The sequence below is a fragment of the Pithys albifrons genome, chromosome 2 (genome assembly GCF_047495875.1).
Source record: "Pithys albifrons albifrons isolate INPA30051 chromosome 2, PitAlb_v1, whole genome shotgun sequence".
In the NCBI taxonomy this organism is placed as follows: domain Eukaryota; kingdom Metazoa; phylum Chordata; class Aves; order Passeriformes; family Thamnophilidae; genus Pithys; species Pithys albifrons.
In genome coordinates this window covers 65,796,459-65,820,106 of record NC_092459.1, presented here as the reverse complement: position 1 = coordinate 65,820,106, position 23,648 = coordinate 65,796,459, and the positions used below count along the sequence as shown (strand labels likewise).

General features: G+C 41.1%; 1 protein-coding gene across 1 annotated transcript in view; it reads right to left on the bottom strand.

Annotated features, from left to right (window-relative positions):
• Positions 1 to 272: 272 nt before the first annotated feature.
• The window catches only part of LOC139684695 (uncharacterized), a 52,327-nt gene continuing 28,951 nt past the window's right edge, over positions 273 to 23,648 (bottom strand). Inside the window, exon 4 of the mRNA XM_071580884.1 lies at positions 273 to 364. Coding sequence (XP_071436985.1) covers positions 273 to 364 — 92 coding nt within the window. The remainder of the gene's footprint in view (positions 365 to 23,648) is intronic.

Sequence of the window (23,648 nt, the reverse complement as noted above, 5' to 3'; positions counted from 1 at the left end):
CAGATGGATGTGTTTGCTACTAGAACTTCCTCATGGAGGATGAGAGGGAGGTTGAGAGGGTGAAGATGACAAGTTACTGACCTTCTCTTGCCATGATCCAATATATTTTTCTCTGATGAAAATGGAAGTGTTTCTCTTCTGAATGTCAGAAAGTTAAACTCAATGAGACAGTAACTACTGAGACAAGGACCATCATAAACTTACAGAGCAAATACTACCCAGAGGAAGGAGGTGGTGCTGTCAGGACACCTACCTCTTTGTGACTATCACTTTCAGTAAGGAACCTCTGACCTGGCAGCTGAAGGAAGGTAAAGACTCATTCTTATTGGGGCCTGGCACTCATCCTTGAAGCTCCATGCAGTAACTGGAGTTAAAAATCACCAACATTTGTGTCAGTAGGAGCAAAGTCAGGCTTATTCTTGTACTAAAATACTGAGATATCCACAACAGACATGCTAAGAGAAATAATCATAGGTCAGGTAGGTCAGTGGATCTTTCCACAGGAAGAAGGCTTTTCTGTGGGTTCTCCCCAAAAGCCACAGGAAAGATACAGCGCCTGGATTAAATGGTCAGAGAACAAATGAGAACTTTCAGCCTGTGAATTTGACAGCCTAAGCTGATATGAGATATTATGAAAAGCATTCATCACCTTGAACTAGTTCGTTAGCAGGCTGAAACCCTGCCTATCCATCTGCATAATTCCACCCAGGTTCCCTGGCACAACACAACAGCAAGGGGAGGACCATGCTATTGACCAGAGTGAAAACAACAGAGCATTTGACCTACAATATAGAGATGCTGGTTCCTGTAAGCTCTCTCTCTCTACCCCGTAAATTGGTTTTGAACACACAAGAGGTTTGATAAGTGACCCAGAAGTAACGTGAAATGTTGAAACATTCAAAAGCAAGAGAATTGCATGCAGTAAGTGCCTCTCCCTGCAAAGCTTGCCTAGCTTTTATCCTTCCCCAGTCACTGCTAGAGCTACTCCAAGTGCCACTTTCCTCTTCTTTCAAGTGATTAAACCTTGACCTTGCTCAGGTGAGAAGGTGGTTCAAACCATAAATAAAGGTGCAAGTCTACAGGTCAGGCAAGCCAAAGAGATGTTTCAGCTCCAAGTTCATACTGGGCTCTGCACTCTGTTGTACCCTCTATTCAGTAGATATTTATAAAAATCTACCTCAATTAGTCCATCTAACTCCTTTCTCACTTACCAGTGTACAACACTAAGAAGATGTTAACTCCAGTGTTGTTGCTATATTTTGCATCTCATTTGCAGACCTTAAGCTTATATTCACATGCACACACAGAGAAATGCACCCCTGAGTGAGACAGATCAATCTTATTATCCCTATTTTATAGCTGGACTTCAGAGTCAAGGAAGGGTGCCAAGGTCAATGAAAGTTTTGCAGGTAAGTGTTAATGCTTTGACCCTTGGCACAGTGTTCTTCAATTTGTCAGGGGTTACTGGAACTATTGAGGAAGGTGACTATAATGTTATGATGGGCAAACATGCAATCATGTGAAATATTTTTGATTCCTTAATTCATGGTCAGCCTGCCCATGGTCATGGGAAACAGAAGCAGAGACATGCCAATGCAGAAACTGAAGTGTTTGTAATTTTGTGCTGAAGCAAGCTTGAAGCCTTGTGGTTCATTTTCAAGGGTAGGCATTACACTCATTGAGTTGGGCACAAAGTATCTCTAGATTGGAATCTGTTCTGTGGGATTAGAGTCCTGGATTTGGAGCCAATCAGCCTGTTATTTGTGGAGGGTGAGGAGGTGACTGTTTCTGAACTGCCCACTTGATCTTGCCAATCCTTCAGTGACCTTTCTTTAGATGTGGAGAGGTGGAGTCCAGTGGGAGCACCACCATCGCTTTAGAAATGAAAGAAGTGGAGTCAGCTTCTGACTTTGGCAGCATAAACTCGTTTCAGGGATGCATCAGCCTCAGACTTCACAGCATTAACAGTGAGCCTGGAATGTGGTTTTCCCTTCTCAGGGAAAACAAGTTTGGGTCATATCAATAAATATCTAAGGAGATCCATGGGGATATATGTATGTATGTATGTCTTTAATTGCTGGAGAGCTATGGCCTAGAATGCCAACGTGTCCAAGCACTTTGCTCCCTTAATCATTTAAAGTGCTGTGCATGCTGCTTGGATACCTCCTAACACTGTTTGCTAGATCAGATATCAAACAGGAATGTTAAACTTTGGAAGCGGGACAGTGGTATGCCTTCGTAATTGCCCTTCTCTATGAATAATGGAAGCCCACTGGACAGGACAATGATTTATTAACATTACCTCTCTTGCCTTCCCCCTTCTCCATGTGCCATCTCGAGCAATTCAGTCAGTAATTTCTTATTGCTGTATTTTATTGTGGCATCCTGGAGGAGGTAACAAATTTGTGCCCATAGAAAACTTGTACACCGACAGTTGATGCTGGCATACAAAATAATTTTTTACCATTGTTGTGGGAACGTTTTTCTCATTCTCAGAGTCACAATGGTTTGTATTGCTGCTCTGGCTCCTATTCCCTTTAATTCCATCAACAACAAGAAATTGCTGGAAGTTAGAAGCAGTTCTAGGGCTGAGATCTGGCCTGTGAGCTCTTCACAGCTGTGAAGGTTAGGACATCTCAGACATGCCAGTAAACCCTGGTGTGACAGATCAGGGGTTGGACTGCAGCCCTCCAAATACTAACCAAATTGCAGAAGCTGCTACAACAGAGGGCTGCTTCCTATCTCACAGACACCACTGTTTGCATTTCATTTCTAGCCAGTCTAGGAAATTCACCATATTTCACCTGCTCATTTACTTCATGTTTGTTGAGTTGTTAGATTAGTGTCAGGAAAAAATCTCACTGTGAACAATGGTTGAAGGCAAACTTTTAATGCCCACTGAAGCTTTTCCTTCTGTTGCTTCAGGGACTGTTTGTCTGACAGCACCATGTTTAGCTCAGAAAAACCCAATTAGCAGGAGAGACAGACTGATACCAGCCCATGGTCATACACAGCTGATCTCTGTTGAGCAGATAGAGGTGTGTGTCCTTCCCAGTGTGGGTGATGTACCCTTTTGGCACTCATGCTCCAGTGTCTGCACCTCCTCTTCTCTGGTATCTGCAGCAGCATGTGATCTGCTGTACCTGCCCAACCTACATCACTCCCAGCATGCACTCCTGACAGATACTCTGTACCAGCAAGCACTTGCTGTCCCCTCAAAGCTATTATCTCAGAATCTGGAAATAATATCCCAGTAGGACTTCTTGGATGTGCCTTATTCACCCAACTGCCACTCTTCTCAAGAGTGCAATAAAACCTCCCAGACCAGAATGGAAACAAATTACTTTTGCCAAGTTTATGTGTAAATGATCGATTTTTATAGCAAGCCAAATAAGCCACTGGAGCAAACTAGACTAACAACATTTTGAGAAATAGCTGAATCCTGATGAGGCAGTTCAAATCTATCTCTTTCTACTTAGTTATTGTGAAACACAAGAAAGCACTCAAATAGCTCTTCTTTCACTGGAAACAAGATGTGAAAGACACAAAAGGTATATAACCACAGTAATTCTCGCTGTTAGCATACACCAGTTAAATCTCTGTCCTTAAAGCTTTCCCCTTGTTGTTCCCCTGATGGACCTCATGAATGCACTAATCTTGAAAAGAGATTTTTAAGGGGTTTTTTCCACATGATAACTGAGCTGTGAGAAGGAAACTGGCATTTCATTTCTAGCCAATCTAGGAAATTCACCATATTTCATCTACTTGTTTACTTCATGTTTGCTGAGTTGTTAGATTAGTATCAGGAAAAATTATCTTTAACAACCTCCTGAAAATGTGACAGATGTATCCTAAATGGATCCTATGGAAATTGTTAGCAAGAGAAACTGAGTTCATGTTTTGCAAAGCAGTGAGCCTTACTTTGTAAAAAACATAGTCTTTTTACCCATACTTTGCGAACAAGAGTCAATATTTTATCCTCAAAGAGCAGACAAACTTTTTTTTCACTTCCTTACTGTGCAAACATCTTTCTTTCCCTGTGGATGGTAGCTTGCAGGTGAACATGTTTCCATAGGAATGGCTGGATTTGGCCAGGGAATGAGGACACTGGTAGTCTCTTTGGGATTCAGCCACAGCATACATGGGAGGAAGCTGATGTGGTGCCCATGAGGCAGTCACTCCACAAAGAGCACTGTGTGTGGGTCCCATACACGTGCCCAGTGTGTGACTGTCTCTACAAGCACAGCCAGGGCTTGCCAGCTCATCCAGACAAGGTGGAAGTAAATAAATCTGATAGTGACAGTGGTTACGCTGCCTCCCTTTGTAGGCAGCCTAGATATATCCGTGTGCCAGTCTGCATGTTTCTTCTCTCCATACTTATCTTGGCTAGTGATTGTTTACACTTGTCTGAGAGACTGGCTAACTTAAAACACCAAGGAAAGGTGCAACTGTGTGCCTGCCCATCCTTCTTACCTCCCTACTGAATGGGCCAAATTCTGCCCACAATGCAGCATGGAGAGATCTCACTGAGATCTGGCTGGGACCACCCTGTGCCTGGGGTCTAGATCAGAGAGCAGCTTCATGTGAAACAAAGAGAGAGAGTGGCTGTTCTCACATTGGCTTTATATTGGGGTGCGATGAAGAGCTTTATGTTGAGAAAAGCCTAACAAAATAGGCTAGAAACATTCATGACACCAGTCTTTCTAGTGTCACTTATGCTTACTGTGCCTTCCTAGATACTTTTATAAAGCAGCCTGTATCTATGGAAAATAGCTCCCTTGTATCTGAGGCCTGACCTCAATTGTTTTCATGGAGCTGGGCATTCAGTCCAGTCATTTGTCCAGAACAACTCGGCAGAAAATACGGTATCACGTCAGAAAGTTATTTCCTGGTAACGTGGCATCTTCTTTGGCAAATGCTTCTTAAAACAAACAAAGGCACAATAGATAAATTTCTCAATTCCAGGCATGTTTTAGACCATATCTGCCAGACAGAAAACACAGTTGATCCCACAGTAAGTGACTTTCCCTTCCTTCCTTATTCCTGCTCCAAGGCCCTGCAGACTCTATGTGTGTTTACGGATACAGCTCTGTGATTACTTTGGAAGTGCAAAAGACTTGGCATTAGGGATTGTGACAGGGTTTCATTGGCTCTGACAAGTCTCCTCATTACCTTCAACTTTGGCTAGCCAAATCTTTGCTTCAAAATACCATTTAGTTTTTGAGCAATAAAACAACCATCTCAAATGGCAGTCTCTGGTATCACCTGATTATCCTGCTGCCTTCAGGATTTAGGAAAGAGGCTGGGGGAAGAACGCAAATGTACATCTGCAATTGGCATTGGGATTCCTGGCTTTGATTCCTCCTTTAAGGAGTCCTGTCAACCAGACAGTTGTCTGACTGTGAGTATTTGAGTGTTATTCTCTGACCTTTTCAGCATGAGCTGTTAATCAGTAATTGTGTGGGATGCAGTTCCCTCCTTTGGAGATGGCCTTGTGCTGGGATTAAAGGTTATTTTTTGCTTTGGCTTTGCTACAGGCTCTTTACTTTCAGCTATCTTGTACCTGAATCTACCTTTTGTCCTGTCTCCCCTCCTTTTCCTTCTGCCTATCCACTTCTGTTTCTTCTGTCTCCAGTTAAACCTGCATCAGGCAACTCAAGCTTATGCTTGCTACTGAGCTCAGGACTGCTCAAGAGTTTTGCAAGAGCTGTTCATGTGCATGGCATTAGTGAATGAGGAGTTTTGTATTGGAACATAATTACTCAGGGGCCTTGCTCAGAACAAGAATTACAAGTCCTTTTCTTACATAAACATTTGCAGTTTGAGTTGGCTGAATACCTGGATACCAGTTCTTTATGGGTTGGGACCCCGTGGGTTTATTTATCCAGTTACGTTCCTGTTTTCGAATTTAATGACTCCCTAACTATCATCACCATGGTAGAAAAAATATTGATATGCAAGGTATAGAAGAAAATTTTATGTTTATTTCACCAGCAACATAGAGAACTATTTAGACAGAGGCATCACAGAATAGATCTATTTACACAAAAAAATTGGATGAACTACATTATATTTTCTATTTCTTCTGCATTCAATAATGGGGGCTTAAAACTCAGACACGAGTAAAAAACTTTCTTTTAAGCTCTCCCCTTTCTGATAAGAATACTTTATTACAGGAAACACAAACCCAAAAGTAGAATCACAGAATCACAGAATATGCTGAGTTGGGAGTCATAAGGATCGCTGAGTCCAGCTACTGGCCCTGCACAGAACCATCTCCAAGAGTCACACCATGTGCCTGAGAGTATCATCCAAACACTTCCTGAACTCTGTCAGGCTTGGTGCTGTGACCACTGCCCTGGGGAGGCTGTTCCAGTGCCCAACCACCCTCTGTGTGAAGAACCTTTTTCTCCCTGGCACAACTTCAGGCCATACCCTCAGGTTCTGTCACTGGTCACCACAGAGAAAAGATCAGTGCCTGCACCTCCTCTTCCCCTCTGCCTATTCCTATCAATATTATTCCTTGTTATCAGAAGAATCAAGGAAATCACTACCTGTCCTCATGATCCCTCTACCAATTGTCCCAGGGCCCTGAAGTCTCTTTCACTGCTCTCAGTTCACTGATATGTCCACCTCTTAGTCAGCCTTATTCCATCTGCCTCTATCCCTCCTCCCATTTTGCTCTTTATTCCAGCACAAGCCACAGAGTGAGAATTTGAGAGAGCTAAGGAGGAGCAGATATGATTAATTGCTTTATTTAAAAAAAATCTGGAGAGGTAAGATTTCCTTACAAGACAATCCTTCTCTGAAAAGAACTTCTAACAAAAGGACATTGTGTCCATAGAGGTAAATCTTTCAGTATCCTTACACTAGATAAAGATAATTAGTCACTGGACTGAACCTTGGTAGTAGACTGCCTGTAGCAGCATGAGAGTCAGTAGAGGCAAATGAAGACATTACTGATGAGTTGTAGACATATTTTCATTAAAAAAAACAAACAAACAAACAAACAAAAAAAAATCAAAAACATTTCCTGTAACTGAAAGGAGTTGCGGGGAAATGTAGGCAGAAGACTAACTTGGAGACAAATTCATTCAACATTCAAATTACTAATCATTCATAAAACTGATTAGTAATTTGGTAAAATTGAAGAGAGAAAGAAAGTTTAAATTAAAAGGAAGTAAACTAGGACCAAAAATTGATTTAAAGTTATTCACTTAGTTGTAACATTCACTGCCATTTCAGTTTTAGAAATGTAGTGAAATTCAAAGAACATCACAAGAGCCTGAATGAATATTTTAGTATCTATCAGAAAATTCTCTCCATTAATCAGCAATATTCAAATGAAATCAACTACGCATCAGTAAGAGAAAGATAAAAGTTTGGAGGCTTGGTAACATGGAAGATGCAAAAAGAAGATGAAGACAGTAAAAATGGGGCAGCCTTATTTGTGTCATAAGCAGCAATATGACTACTTTGCAGAGATGCAAGGAATACTACAAGAAGTAAATGGACCTTTGATAGATAAAAAATATAATACTATCAATGGTCACATAGAAAAGATAGGCTTTTTCTGTTCTTATCTGTATTTGGAAGTCAGAAAGCTAATGATCACAAATGCCTTCTTGCCTCTCATAAAGCAGAACTATATTAAAAAACACTGACTCAGATAAATATTTTGAAACAGCAGACCTAGGAAACTTGCAGTCAAGAGACCTACAGAGATGATGTAGAAGATCCTGGCCTAGAAACACCCATTTTTAGTGAATCCTGAAACACCAGAAGGACACTAGAACAATGCAGACTGTTCAGCCAACATCACAGTAGGTCACCAGCACACTTGACAGCACTGCAGCTTAGTCTGTCTGACAAGGGGTCCCAGGCAGCAGAAAAATGAATTGTTAATGAAATTAGATGGCAACACAGTCACTAGAAGTCTACACTGGTTTACAAGATAGCATTCTTGTAAGAAACTAATGATACACAATGTCTGTGTGGTTTCTTCCAAAGGGATTAACATAGTACTTGAAGCCACTTCAAAGAGCTTGTTAGCTGGTTCCCTTTAGAAAGCCATCCATATGCAATAGGTTCTTCAATGCTGCTTAGCTCTAACCAGACTGAGCCAAGAAGCAGTTAGATTGCAGTTTGACTGCAGTGTCTCAATCATCAGCAGTAGGTCACACTTAAGGAATCAGTCTTGCCATATTGGCAAGGAACTGTTCAGGTGAGAGATGTATGACTGATCTCTGCTGTAAAAAGAGGTGAAAGTTTCACAAATGTCCTTGGTGATTCAACCTTTGAAACCGAGTCAAGTTATCAGTATGACTTTGAACATGTGAGCAAGAGACAACATCAAAGCCCCTAAGAGATTGGGACATCATTAGTGACTGGAATCCAGGTCAGCTTCTGATAGCAATTGAAAAATCACAGCAACAGAAGAATTTACTACTGCTATCAAGTCTGAGCAGGGATGTGTTTTTATCCATGTGTACAGTGTTAGGGAGATTGTTTCAATGCCCACAGTTTTAGAAGGTTGTTGAAATATTGGCATGGATGTGGAAAACAGCCCAAAAATTGTGCAAAGTCTAGTGAAAAAGACCATAGCAAAAACTTAGAGAACTCCATCTGTTAAGACTTTTAAAAAACCCGAGAAATTACTTGATTACAGAGGATGTTTCCCTCCTGGCAGAAAATGTCATGGACGAAGGAGCTCTTAGTCTAGCAGAGAAATGTGCAACAAAAGCCAGTAGCTGAAAGTGGAAGCCTGGCAAATTCAAATGAGAAAATAATCAGAAATATTTAACAATGATAGTAAGCATTAAAACAAATTACCAAAGAAAGTGGTCAGTTCTTCATGTCAAGCTATCATCACATCAAAGGTCTAGGCATTTCTATTTGACAAGCTTCTGTTAGTCAAGTCATTGGGCTCCTTATGAGAAAGACTGTCCAAAACCTAATGACCCATCCCAAGGACTGAAACTCAGCTGACTTCAGGAAACTCAGATCAGAAGGGTTATTGACCTCTCTAGCCCTCATTTTGTGGGTCTGAGTGGTACAGGTTAGTTTAATTTTTTTAATTCTTATCTACCAGCCTTATTTGTCATATCTCTTGTAAACAAAGACTTCCTCCAGCTTTAGCCTGTTTGAACTCCACGGGTGGGCAAAGAACTGTCTCTTCATCTCTGTAAATGCAAACAGAATTTCTCCTTGTGGCTAAATACCCTGCAACAGCACGGGCTTTTCTTTTCTTAGACTTCTCCATTTTTCCTGGAAAAAGGGAGGTTTCTCTCTATCCATCGCTCTCTTTCTTGATTTCTCCATCTCAAGCCGCAATTGCCATGTCTCCTGGAAAATATTTTCTAGCTTCTGGAACAGATTACTATCCCTCCTTGGTGCAGAACTTCTGCAGTGTATTTCTCTGGGTGGTTTTCAGAGCCTCTTGGGGCCCACTACTTCCCATGGTCTGGCAAAATCCCTGACCACCACTTGGGACCTTGGTTTGTTTATTTTAACATTTATAGTGAAAAAACCCTGAAACCAATCAATGCCAGCCATTGGCAGGGAACAAAAAATTAATATAGACTGAACACATTTTTATCTGCTAAAGAAAGATGTACAATAAAGCCCTCACCCAGTGTCAAATTAAATAAAGGCCATAGTTAAAAGTTTTGTCTTGCAACACATTCTATAACTGTTTAAACTCTGTGGCAATAAGCAATAAATGATGGAGCCAAGGGCTGGTGGGGAGCAAGTCCTGCCTGGCCACAGAAGCTCAGGCCCAGAGACAGACATCAGAAGCATTCTGGTTCCTTTCAACTACTGTAAAAACTGGACAGCCCCAGGACAGATACCAGGGCCTGTTGGAGAGTATGGGTCAGACAAGGGGCTCAGCTTCAGGAAAGATGGAATCTTCAACAAGCACATCTGACATAGGATTGAAAGGAGCACTTGCCTCTCACCTCAGGCCCCAGCTCTCTGATACTCTGGTTTTGTGTTACTCTTGTGCCCTGTGCAGGAGTTGGGACTGACTTACACCATGGTCTATACTTGGATCTTTGCACTTCTCTTCATAGTCTTTCCAAGTTTGGGAGATTTTTCTGCTCTGTTAAAAAACAGGAGGCAAAGGAATTAAGTGTCACTGAAGCACCTGGGAAAAGCCACCTTACACTTCACTGTGGCACACATGCCCAGGCTGAAAGTGGTGATCTGCCTCGACTCCCCTTCCTGGGTCTCTGGTGCTGCTGCTCGCCTGGGTTTCCATTAAGACCCTCAAAAATGGCAAAAGTCTTGCCGTGTCATTAACCATAGGGAAGCATATAGTACATGTGTGTCTTCTTAAAGCAGCAAATATTTATCCAGGAAGAGCATGCTTGCAGACCAGAGATATTCTGAAGGACATCACTTCTAAAATTCCTACCAAAAGACCTCTGCAAAGGTCTTACTAAGCAGACATTTCTGAAATCTGCTTTCCAGGCAAACTTTGGTCTACAAACACAGCTGCTACTGCTCTTGGGCAGTCATAAGGCATGGCTGCAATGTCCATTAGGCTGGGGCAAAGTATCGGTACAATGTCACTTTTTACCAGGAGTGGTTGTCTTTTCCATCCTGGAGCAAGAACAGTGGTCACCACCAGGGGACCATTGACATCACCACTGTCTCACCTAGGGGGCCTGCAATGCTTCCTGTGCTCTCCTACCAGGAAACACTATTGTACGTGAGACCCCAGACACTTTATAAAATGTTTTCAGCCTTAGTATGCATATCAGCACTTTGTAAAACACATGGGGATTGAAACACACATGCCAAATTTTTGGAGCAGTGAGACTAATTAGTGATTCAAGGTTGGTCCCAAGGAAATGCTTGCTCTTATAAAATAGTGGGCTGCTGTCACTCACTCATGTTTGAGCAGCCTTCATTGCTCAGGGACTCAAATAGATCCTGCGAAATCTGGACATACCACCATGTATTTTTGAGGTTGGGGGGGTGGACGTATGCCCATTACAGAGACTAGTTGTACAGATGCTCAATAATTAACCAGTTAGAGCACTCCTACACACATGTAAGGTACACAAGGCTCATGGAGTGCCTGCCAAGTTCCTCAAGTTGTAATAGTTCATGACGCTCTTGAGATATCTGCCAGATGCCGACACAGTGTTCTGAAGTTCCTATTTCAGGACATAAGTTTAAAAATACCTCTAGCTCAGGATTTAGATGCCAAGAAGCATTTGTGTATGAATTGTAATGTAAACCATAAACGCAACAGGAAACATCAGAGCCTTCTCCTTTTGTAGATAGCTTGTGCCTAAGGAGAGTTAGGAAAATGTTCCTTTATTGGCAAGAAAACAAATACATTTTACTGTCCCATATGGGCAAAATGAAAAAACCAATTAACATATATCTGGCAAAGAAGGAATATTTTTACCTTCCAGCACTGCCCACACATCCCAAAATTTATATTGATTGGAACATTTATGAGTATTGCACAGAGGGCAGATGGCGAACACTGTGCTGAGCACTGACTTTGGCTGACAAGAAGGTATAGTAGTTTTAATAACAGAATCAGCAATTCAGCTTAGCCTGAATTTTCTCATATTTCTGGAGCTAACACCAGGAATGATCAGTGGCCTAGCAAAACTTCAGCGTAGTTACTTTCATATCAACTGGTTGGCATAAAGACTCTCACAGTACTAACGTAAGCTTAATCCTTCAGTGGACACTGAAATTAATTGCAGTAGAAAAGCAGTCCGAAGAAGAGACGCTTGTCTGCTTTGCCTCACATAGAATCTATATTTGTAGATCTAAGTTCAGTAAAAAGTGGGTGCATGTGTTTGTTGTATGTATGTTTACAGCATATTAGCCCTTTGAAGTGGGCTTCTTTGTTTTCATTTTTTCTCAGTTAAGACTCAGATAAGTCTAAGAAAATCTTGAAGCTAACAAGATGCTAGACCTGATTTTCCCCATATGTTTTTATGGGGAAATGCAAAGACAACAGCATGAGCAAGAGAATGCAACTCCCACCCCTGCAGCAAAACATCCTCAGTGCATGTTTTCAGCCTAGCCATGCCAGCCACTGGGCCAGATTGAAGCATGTATTTGTTGTTTTTGGGGTATTGTCACAGGTTCTTTGTAGTTGCTGAGTAGATTCAAATGCCCCATTCCACCATTTTGAGCCATCTTCCATCTTCTTCATCAAGTGTGAATATGTCAGGCCCCTGAGTGCACTAATCACTGAGCCTGGATCAGCCTCAGCTGGGGCTTCCAGCCACACCCACACCCTCAGGACCAAGAAGCCTCATTTTCAGCTAAAGCCAGGGTTTAGTTTGTCCTTGGCTGAGCTGTGTTGGAGGAATGCTACTCTCCATTTTGTCCCTATCTGTGGCCACACCTTTATTTCTTTATGGGTTTTATCAATCCAGATGTCAAGCTGCAGATTGGCATCCTGCCTTAGTCCAGTGTGGTTGTTATGGACCTTCCTGGCCATTGCTAGACCTGGTCTTAATCCTGACCAACAGACTGAATTTCCAGCCTGACCTTGGAGCTGTTTCATCATCGTAGTATCGCTTCATGATCTGGGCTCTTGGCTAGTTCTGGCCATTGTCTCCAGGTTTGTCCTGCTCACCTCATTTGGATTCTATGGATTGGCCCTGGTTGGGGAGGCTGGGTCCTGCTGGCCAGGTTTCCATTGCCTCCTGGTCCCCTTGCTGTAGGGAACAGCTGGCCCATGTGATACCATGCTAGTGGGACCTGCATTTAGATTTACAGGAGCATAAAATTGTCAAAAGGGCCTGGACAAGAGTCTCCTTTGTCACATAGCAACTGGGAGACCATATGGTTAGTTGAGGTTGGACAATGAAGTGTGGTGGGGTGGAGAACTACAGCTCAGGCCATTTGGTCTGGTTAAAAGTACCAAGTAATACCAAGGCCAAGCCCCTATATCAATGTAGTCATACGTTTAGGTGTAGCTTTGAAATCAGTCCCATTTCTAATACAGCGAAATGCCATGAGTGAACAAATGAATCCTTTCTACTTGTAGCTTTGGACTTTATGAAAGTAACCTCTGTGCATGTCAGTACACCCCACTGACCTGTAAGAGCCATAAATATGGAGTTCTAGTTTCCCATATATCTGCAACCCCTGTCTGCTATGGTCTTCACAGAAATAACCTATCTTCTTTATGGCCTCTTGAAAATTCCCCATAACAAAACACCCAGACTCTTCCCATGTCCCCAGAATGATTCCTTCTTTAGTTCTTCTAAGCCTCTACTTCTTGCCTAGTAGGCGAGCAGAGCAAGAGGTTATGTGTGCAAGAACAAAGCTAGAGCTGCGTGCCCACCAAAACCTTAGGTAAAGGCTGGCTTCTGCTTGCCTCTGCCTGTATGGATTGCTGTGAAATTAGTTTGAAGAGGCTGCTGCTCTCTCAAACACGATTGAAACTGACCCCCAGGCTCAAAAGTACTTGGGGAAAGGGCTGATAGACAGAAGGGCTCTGCATAAACCCTTGTTCCTCTGCTCTCTTGAACTATAAAGTAAGATTCAAGTGCTAAGGGAGCGGACTTATTGTACCTCCCTCATACTTTAAATTCATTCAACAACAACTGCAATAGTGTATTAAATGTATTTAAAAATATATTTAAACCTGCTACCTTCTGTTTTCAGAATTGCTGTGCAAGATCAGCATTTTACCCTGGGTTGAAATACGAAAGAGCTTCTGAACACCATTACAACCCTAGACAAGTATAGGGTGAACTGCTCGTCATGACTTTAGAAGAGAGGAATTTTTTTAATTGGGGAAGACAGACTATTAAATGCATTTTGAATGAGCCTCTCTCCTTTTCTCTTTTCACTGTTTTTGTGTCAGCACGATATGCAACCAGATAGTTTTCTGACAACTCTATTAGCAAGCAGAGTTTAGTGTGCAAGCACCAATCCAATTATGCGAGCTTAGAGGCCTTTAGGTGCAGAAAAAATTGGTTTTAAAACCAATAGGAATTGCTAGAAGGATCGTATCACAATAATAGATCTGAAAGCTCATACTGTGTGATGCAATGAATGAGAGCTGATGATAAGGATGAAGTACTTTGTGAGCTGTAGGGAGCAAAGCAGGTCCCAATTATTGCATTGACAGAGGTGGGTTGTGGAGGCAGCTGACATCTCCTTAAAGTCAGGACTTTCAATCTATCCATGATAACCTTGGGACATGGGAAGAGTGCAGCAGCAGCACTGTCAGTCACAGGCTGGATGAGGGAAGTAGAAGAGCCTGTATCTGTACATGCAACCGAGCATTGCACCAACTAATCTAAATGCTGCTGTGATAAATATAATAGTAATTCACTCAAATGGGAAAATAAGAAGGAAAAAAAAGGAAAGGAAAAGGAGAGCCCTGAATAAAAGGAACTTAAAGATATCTGCATGACCCTGACAGAAGACACTAAGGCCCAAACCCCCAGAGCTGTTCAAATGGGAGGCAGGTGGCTGAGTAACTTTCAAGATCTCAGCTATAGTCTGGAGGGACAGATAAGGAGCTGGCCTGCTTTTCTTTCATTTTGAGAGGAAGCACGAAAGGCTGAGCTATCAATATTTTTCATAATGTTCATGCTATTGGGAATTTCTAATGCTTTTATTTATTGTATCATGTTGCTTGCATTCTGGTTTACATGTGGTTTATGCATTGAAAGTAACTTGAAATTCTAGAGGTTTCCTTGCCTGGTTGTCCAAATACAGCAACATCTTGTTTGGCAGATTGAAGAAAAGATTAAGAGTATTTTGGCTGTAACTCCTTGCCATGATCAAATCAAGACCTTGATTTCCTCAAATTCAAACTCCTTGTTAGGACCACACTTTAGTAGCAATGCTTTATGTCTCTAAAACAGAATAGTTATTATTAGCTAAAGCCAAAACATATTCAGTCAATCAGATTCTGGTTTGGAGATGTTATGGATGGCATGTAAAATTAAGTACTGACAACTGACAAAATAGCACAGCAATGAAATTCTATTCATAAATTCATGCTGACTAGTTTCCAAACTATTGTTAATGGCAACTTCTTTATGGATGTCAACAAGGGAAGAGCAGGAAGGCAGAAAAACAAGAAGCACTAAACTAAACTTGGATGTGCATACACATAGAAGCATATACATGTGTTTATTTTTACAAGTGAGGTAATGTCACGTCCATTCTAAGTGTTGCTTTTCTGCTGTTCCATTTGTACAATGGGCTCTGAAAGCAATTATGAAAAAATACAGGAGATGAAGGGAGGAGCAAGGCAGTATATGACCCAAGAGAAGCAAATAATCATGTGAACACATACTGTGTGGGTAGTTTGAGCTGGCTCCCAAGCAGCACAAGATAAGTCTGTCCAGCAGAAGATGCTACTTTGTGCTCTATCCCCTGGCTTTAATGTTCCACAAACATCCTGCTGGCCCTCAATTGGCTGTAAGGATGATTTTGAAAGTGCAAGCCAAAGATAAGCAATTCAGCAGTGTCCATAAGCAGGCAGAGCAAGATCTTAAAGGATCTGAACATTTGCCATTCACCTTAATGCCATTTTTTTACTTAAATCATGCAGCAATATACAGTTTAGTGTTGTTAACTATTTCATTGCTGGGTAAAACTTGCAAGGTAAAACTGGACTGACAAGTAACAGGAAGATATACACTAGTCATTCTCACTAGCATCTCCCTTTGGCCTTGCATTACAGTAACATTTATATGAGTTTCATAGTTGCATTATAAAGGATTGCCTTGACACTCTTTTCTATGAAATAAGCTGATATTCTGACTGTTCTGCTCTTTAGCTGGCAACCTGCCTTAAAATTTGACATTACTGTTGCCATGGACAATAAAATTTAAGCCCCTAAGGAAAGAAAAGAAGGCAGAGTCATAATGCTGGTCTTCAGGAGAGCAGATTTCATCTTCTTGAGGATACCATGGGAGGCTGCCATAAAGCACTGTAAAGGGGCATCACATTTTTTGATCTTCAAGAAGAGTCTTCTCAGAGCAGGAGTACTCAGAATTTATGGTCCTGGCAGGGGACTGGCTTGGGAATGGGAAGTCCTGACTGAAATTAAATGCATTCTTTGAGGTTTTCCAAACTTAACTGGATGAAGTTTTGAGCACCCTGGAAGTTGCCCCTACTTTGTGCAGCAGAGATGCAGTGATCCAAAGATCCTTTCCAACCTAAATTAGTTTTATGTTTATGCTCTGCCTTAATGGGAATGCTTTAAAAAGGCATATTCTTTTCAATTAACAAAAGGAAGATGCCCAGACATTCTTTGAACTGGATCTGCTGCTGCCAAGTAAAAAAGAAAAGTCTGTCTGACAGTCACATATGATGGTGATGACCCCAGTAGAAATGACTCCATGTTTGCAAACTGAATAATTGTGTAGTGTATCAGGCAACAGGAATCATCACTTTGCCCTTCTGTGCAAAAAGGGTATTACAAGACCCAGTCCCATCATCTTTAACTGTGAAGAAGCCATTTGACTGTCCATTCTTCCAATGACCTTTTTCCCTATTCTGCTTGTTCTGATTCTCCACTGTAATACCATCAAGATATAAATCTCCTGTGGGAGATCAGGAAGATTCACACAAATAAATGCAGACAAAAAGACTGCGTGCTTTGTACAGCCTTATATCTTTGTTATTCTGCAACTTTTGAGACAAGATTATGTGTTCTGTTTTGCTAGAGGAAGCACGTCTCTTCCCCAAGTGAAAACACCCTGCTGAACTTTGAAGGCAGGACATAGGCACCTGTCACAATGTTGCAAGGCATTTTCACAAAGCCTGGCAGTTAGAAATTCTTATTTCTTGTTGCTCTTTACTGAAAACAGGTGTGTTCCTCACAGCCTATGGTAGCGTGAAGGGACTCCAAGTTGGATAGAATGCTGAGGCAAATCTAACTAAAACTTTTTCTTAAATTGAGCATTCCCAAGACCACAAAAGAGCATTTGAACTGAAACCCAAGTTTTATTTTAACAAAAATTAGATCCCATAGCTTTAAAAACAGATAAAACCAAAAGTGAGACAAAACAGAAATGACAGCAATTGGAAACTGAATTCCTTCTTGCCCACTATGTCCTGGCAGAAAGGGTCCATCCTTTCAGGCTTCCTCTCAGTTTAGCAGCTCAGAAACTTTCTATTTTGCAACAAAATCTCCTCTGAGACAATCTTTGAAACTGTAGAAAATATTCACCTCGTCACTGAGGCCTTTCTGAGCATATTGTCAGTGTCTGAGCTCTCACACCCTCATATTAGGCTCTTACACACCTTATTCAACGTTGAAGTATTTTAATTTGATTGTCACCTGATTGGATTTCTATAATATACATTATCTAAAAACACTCACCTTAAGAATGAAAGCAGCTGATAAGAGGGGAATTATCTGGCAGGAGGGTAGAAAATATAAACCATCAAAGGAATATATACTCAGTGTCACACTCTTACTCACTCATATATAATCATAACTCATAATGCAGCATCAGCTCTAAAAGTTCAACTGCTGTTGCCTGTACATGAGTGAAATACATCACATGGGTGTTACCTCTGCAGGATCACCTTGTTCTTACTGCTCAAGAATATCAAATAATGGGAGCAGGTGATCACATCAGCTGGGAAAGTGGACAAGTTAACATTTTCTGCAGATCTAATGTTTTAAAATGCTCTAAACAAGCATGTGCTTGCCTAGGTTTACCCTGTAAGACAATATAATACCTGGCTGTGTAACTGCAGAGTTACTGCTTGTCAAAACAAGACTCCTGCGAAGCTGAAGTTTTGTGTAGATCCAGGTATTTCAGGCTCACCCTCCTCTCCTGAACACATTTTGCTTCATATTAAAGCTACACACATATGCTTGGCAAAACAAGACCCCTTCCTCTGGGGGTGAGGGGAATGGGGGCATGGCAGCTAACTACTAGCCTAAAGAGGGAGGGAAATGAGTCACAGTAATTAAGTGGGTCACTTCCACTTTGTGTAAAAGTGCTCTTCTAGCACTCAGACTAATCTCCGAAATAAGGAACTGTCTGGGCTCAAGTTTCTTGCTGTTTCAGCTTCAGATAAGTGGGGGAAGTAAGGAAAAATTCCCTGTAAAAAAATTGGTGTTTTCAGCAGATGAATGGATGATTGTGGATTCTAGTGAAACTATTCTAACTCCCACTGATTGAACATGTGGTTTAGTTTTGTTCCATGCATCTCTGTAGCTTCTTAAAAAAAAAAATAAAAAACAAACCAATCCTCTATAGCAGCTGCATTGGCTTCTGCTAATGTTTGCTTCCCTTGCAGTAAAACCTAAGTAGTTCAGCAAAGGCTGCAAATTTTTTCTTTACTTTTATTTCAGATTGTGTCTTTGAAATGGTGAATTGCTATTGGAAGACAGAACACAAGCTTATCTGTAGTGAGTGGGAGTTTGTAGTATTAGATCTTATTTCAGGAAGCCTCTTTGACCCCAAACAGAAGGTCAAAACCTTTTGGCCATCAAAGCCCTCAGACAAGGCTGTTTTAGATATAACAATTTTTTTTCCAACTAAATTCTCAAATAAGAGGGAGGGATATTATCATTTTTATGATGTAGCAGATAGACTGCTGGCTGGCAACACTATCCCTGCTGGAAAATTGATTATGGTTCAGTTTTGAAAAGTGGGTGTTTCCTCTGCTTTTAGTTACCGTATAGGTTTTCATAAGAAGAAAAAAAAAAAAGCCTTCCTTATTTCTCATGTTCCTGTTGCTTCCCTGAGAGTTCTGTGTGACAACAACTTACTGAATGTGAAGCAAGCTGTTACTTCATTTTTTATCCTTCCCTTCTAGGAAACAGTTGCTTTAGGACTGATTCTGGTAACCTGATACCACTTGATGTATTTTTTCTGGAATATGGAGCTTGTATAAATTGCACCATAAGCAAATTTCTTTATAATGGAAGGATTGGGAAGCTGCAGCTTGGCAGGCCATTTCATTGGTGTGCATTTTTTAAGGTGGATTTTCCAGATGCTTTTTAACAGATGATACTGTAAACTTTTGTAAAGGGTATTAGGAATATGCTGTTGCCACTCTTTTTCGAGCATCCTACCTGCAGACAAAATGCTCTACATTTGAAAAATCTCCTACCTGCCTGACTGATACCACTCAAACCTGAAAGAAAAACTGCTGATATTTACACTTTCCAGGATGCCCAATTATTGATTATCAATATTGCATGAGCCCGCTGAAATCAAGGTCAATCTTTGCAGTCTCAAATACAGATGAAAAGTTAGACCGCCCTTCTCACAGAAATTAACTGAAAAAAATTATCCACAAAGAGCAGTTAAAAATTTATGCATTCATAAAACCAAAACATAATTCCTTTTTTTTGCTGGGACATAGTAGTCAATACAGGGATTTATTTAGAAACAGGATGGGCAGACATAAGTAACCCTGTGGCATAGCATGATGCAGGCAGGGACTCTTCAAGTGCTGGTCACAAAAGAAGCTGGAACACAACTTTGTGTAGGAGAATTTTCTCCCAGCTGAGCAAAAGCTTGTGTAGATTATGCTTAAAGTTAGATCAACCAGCTGGATCCACAGCACACAGAGTGCATCCCAGGACTGGGCTGGTGAGAGCTCTCCTGTCCTCTTACTGATGGTCTGAGACACACAGTGCCTCCTGCACTGTGAGGGGCTGGTGCTGTCTGTCTGTCATGTCCTTTGCCTCAGACCTTTCCAATGTGCCGATGCCTTTGCTAGGATTTCCTGACAGCTTTGAGAAAAACAATTCCTCATAAGGCCAAGACTTATTCCTGCTATCAGTAGAAGTTGCCATCTTTTCCTGCACTCAAACAACAGAGTGGGAAACCCTGGCCAGTGACTTTGACATGGAAAGCACTTTCCAGAGTGTTTAAGACTTGCATTGTTTGCCTAGCACAAGCTGAAGTACTGGGGAATGCTCTGAACTATGAGGACCATGCAACCTCTGTCACCACATCATTCCAACTGGAGAGCTCTGTTGCAACTCATTAAAGCTCCCAGACCATGCAGACTTGATTGTGTTGTCATTACAGTATTATCTGTCCCTAAGATATTGCAGAATAGTGCACCTTCCACCAGCTCTTCCTCTCATTGCAGCACATGAATGCACGTTGCACATGGCTGAGCTGTTTGTCAGGCTGTGCTGCTTGGAAATTTCTCCTGATAAGGTAAACCCTCATGTGTTGCCTGGAAATAGAGCCTTAGCCCTTCAGAATGAAGGAAAGAAGGGCATTCACACTTTATTCCTTTCACTGGAAAGAATGCTGCCCAGTGGTCAGATTGAAGTAAACATGAGATAGGAGGCTGGAATGCAACTCTTGCCTTATCAGCTCCTGGTCCCTGCCTCAGGAACCCTCTGTCCTCTCATGACATTTATTATGGGCTTACCAAGCATCAGAAAGCCTTCTGGGTTTTGGTCTTCTGCTACTAAGTAACCTGTGTGATGATGAATGAGCAATTTAAACTTGTAGCACCTTCCTTCATTCATCTCTAAAAAACTCTTAACAGGAATTTCACTGGCCTCCCTGGAAACTCAGTGCTGGTTTAAGAGTCTTTCCTGAGAGGCTGTAAAGACACAAAACATATCTTCCTGTTATGTACAAATAGTGTAATAACCTAAATTCAGATTATAATTTCGTGGCCAAGTGGTAAACAGCAGTTCAAATTCACATTCCTCAGGGTTTGTCTGCCCTGCAATGGGGTGGCTACAGTCATGCTGTGCTACTGCCTTTTGCTTGTGTTTCCTCTAGGTCCCATGTAGCATAAACAAAACTGTGAAAATTAGCTTTTCTTTTAGGAGTAACTTTTTGGGGTCATAGTCTCTGAAATAACCTGATCCCCTGATAAATTACTCAATGAAAAGTCTTTCAAAAACTGTCCCAGAGGCTCCTGAGCTAAGAAACAGTTACAAAAAACTAAGCCATGCATCTTCATATAATAATTAGGAAAATTAAATCCTATCGCTTAGTCTTGTGCTTTAACTATTCAAAAATGAGGGTATAGCCTTTAAAAACCTCTTTTTAAAATATGTGTTAAGAATATGTGGCAACCTGGTTTCCCCAGGCAAAAGATCATCTCTGCTGCTTGCTGACTGCTAAGGGGGAGCTGGTCTGAACCTTCAGAAGGCATTTCCCCAAAATTCAGCACCTGGGGATCTCAGCCCTCAGTCACTGACACTTTGTTCTATGGGTTACCCAAACACCTTCAGCACTGTGGGTTGCCCCAGGTCATCTCAGCTTGCAGGTGTCCATAGCCACTAGGTTTGGGAATAAGTCTTTTTATATTTTATTTATGTTTTTGTAATGTGTAACAAAAGAGGAGGTATGGTTTTGAAAAAATGTTTTCAGATAATTTTCATTTGTCTCCCAAGTTCTTAAGTAGTGGCTGCTGAGATCATACTTTCAGCACAGATGCCTTATGCTCTACAAGGACCAAAAACTAGATGTGAGCCAAGAGGGATGAAATGTGTCATTTTCCTGTAGCTGTGCAGAAAACAGTCAGGAGAGAGAGATGGGATGCTCAGAGGTAGGGAATGAGAGCTGAAACTACAGAGGTTGCTGGTCTTTTAGCCTGAAAAAAAAGATTTAATTGTGAGAAGATGTGATAGCAGGGGAAGAGATACACAGGAAACATGTTTTTCTTACATCTTATATCAGAAAAACTCGGTGTCATCTGTATGATGAGGCATCAGGTTTAAGTCAACACACACAAAGCACAATTATTCTGTGGAATTCACTTGTTCAGGGCTCCGTGCCAGCCATAAGAATAAAATAATTCATAGCAAAATATTGGGTAATTTATAGATAATATCTTGATCAAAACCTCTTAAGGCAACAATCCAAATGGTACCTGCTCCAGAAATCCCCTGCCTGCTGATTGCTGAAAGCTGGAATGATGTATCAGAGAAAGGATCACCCTGTCCATACACCATTTCTGCTCCGTCTCTAGGTACCTGCTACAGTTCATGACAAGAAACAGGATGCTGGATCAGACCAAACATTACAGATATTCATGCTGTCCAAGCTTGCACTAATTTTCTAAGCTAAGTACCACTCCCCAGTGTAATCAAAAAGTCAACATTATAAGAACTAAGTTTTCCAAAGAATCATCAGGCCTTAACATTGCATTAAGTTGACCAGAAGTGTCAGGAAAAATAAAATTAAATACAGAAGTGCAGTTCAAGTTTTTTAAAGTCTATAGAAAAATTAGTAACCTCATTCAATCAACAGAAGAGTGATTAATTGTATACCTGTTTTCCTTACCAGGATCCTTTTTACCTTTGGGGGTGTAGAACAAATATTAGAAACTAATCATCAAGGTCCTTAATTTTGACCCAAATTACCATGACATTATTTACAAAAAGGAAAAGTTATTGCTTCACTTAAGGTGGGAATGGGAAACTTCTTAAAGCTTGTGACTCATTGCACTTCAGAAGAAAAGGCACCACTCCCACAGAGCAGAACCTGGCTGATGGGTGGCCTTCACAGGGTTTTGCTGCTGGAAAAGATGCAAACTGGGTCACTTTCAGAAACAAAGTGGAAACCCAGTAGCTTTTATTTCAGTGTAGCAAAGCATTTCCTATTTCCATTTCGAGACAGATGAACTTTTGACAAATAACATCCCACCTGGGCTCTGTATACCCTTTGATAGCCAGAGTGGGAGTGCCTGGCAGGTACTGTCTTTCCAGAAACTTTGCTTCAGGACAAGGGCAGTAAACATTGGCATCTGAAAGGTTCATGACATTTTTCTAAGTCCATGAAAGAGTTAAGCACATTAAAGTATTTTTATGTATTTATACACATGTAAGAATACATGCACACACAGTTATATATTTAATATATTCAAACATGTTGCAAATTTTTAGCAAAAGTTGTGCAACTGGATCTGTGCAACAGTATACACAATTATAAATTTTTGAGGTTTCTTCATTTTTAATGCTTGCATTTTACTAAAATGGTTTGTTTCAGTGAATTAACATATATGTGGGTTGACTAAGTTTAACTATGGTGGTGTAGAAACATTTGTGTTTCTGTTGCTGAGTTATCACTCTTGGGGGGCAAAAAGAGGCATTTTCTGCTGGAAAATATTCCTTATATACAGATTTTTTTACTAACTTTCATAAAAAGTCAAAGAAAAGAAAACATTCAAGTCTCTTGACTCTTGCCAGCTCTTGCTGCTGCTATTTGTTTATAGTTTATTCCTGTATTTTTGCTATTACTGACCATTTATTAGTACTGTAGTGGTGCCCAGATCTTCCCCATGACAATTATAACTACATGTTGCAGCATGATTTACAAACAGAGGAGCTGATACCATTTCTTCCACTGAGGCTCTCAGTACACAGTCAGCCAACCTGGAGCCAGGAAGAGTAATACAATAAAATCACATCCAGGCTTTGGGGTATATGTTATGAGCAAACAAAATCAGGGAGGGTTTGAACAGCTGCTGGCAAAGACTCAGACCTGTGTGAACACCATTTTATCCATCCTTCTTAGAAGAGGAAGGGGCATTCCTCACACAAAATAAAGACTTTTGTTCACCCTTCAGAAGTGGCCACTGACTGGATTCTGGAGAAGGTGTATCCTGTACCTTCAGACTGCCTGGGTGTGTGAGATGAGTCTGGGGTGTGTGAGCTGCTCTCCAGCAGTCCAGCTGGG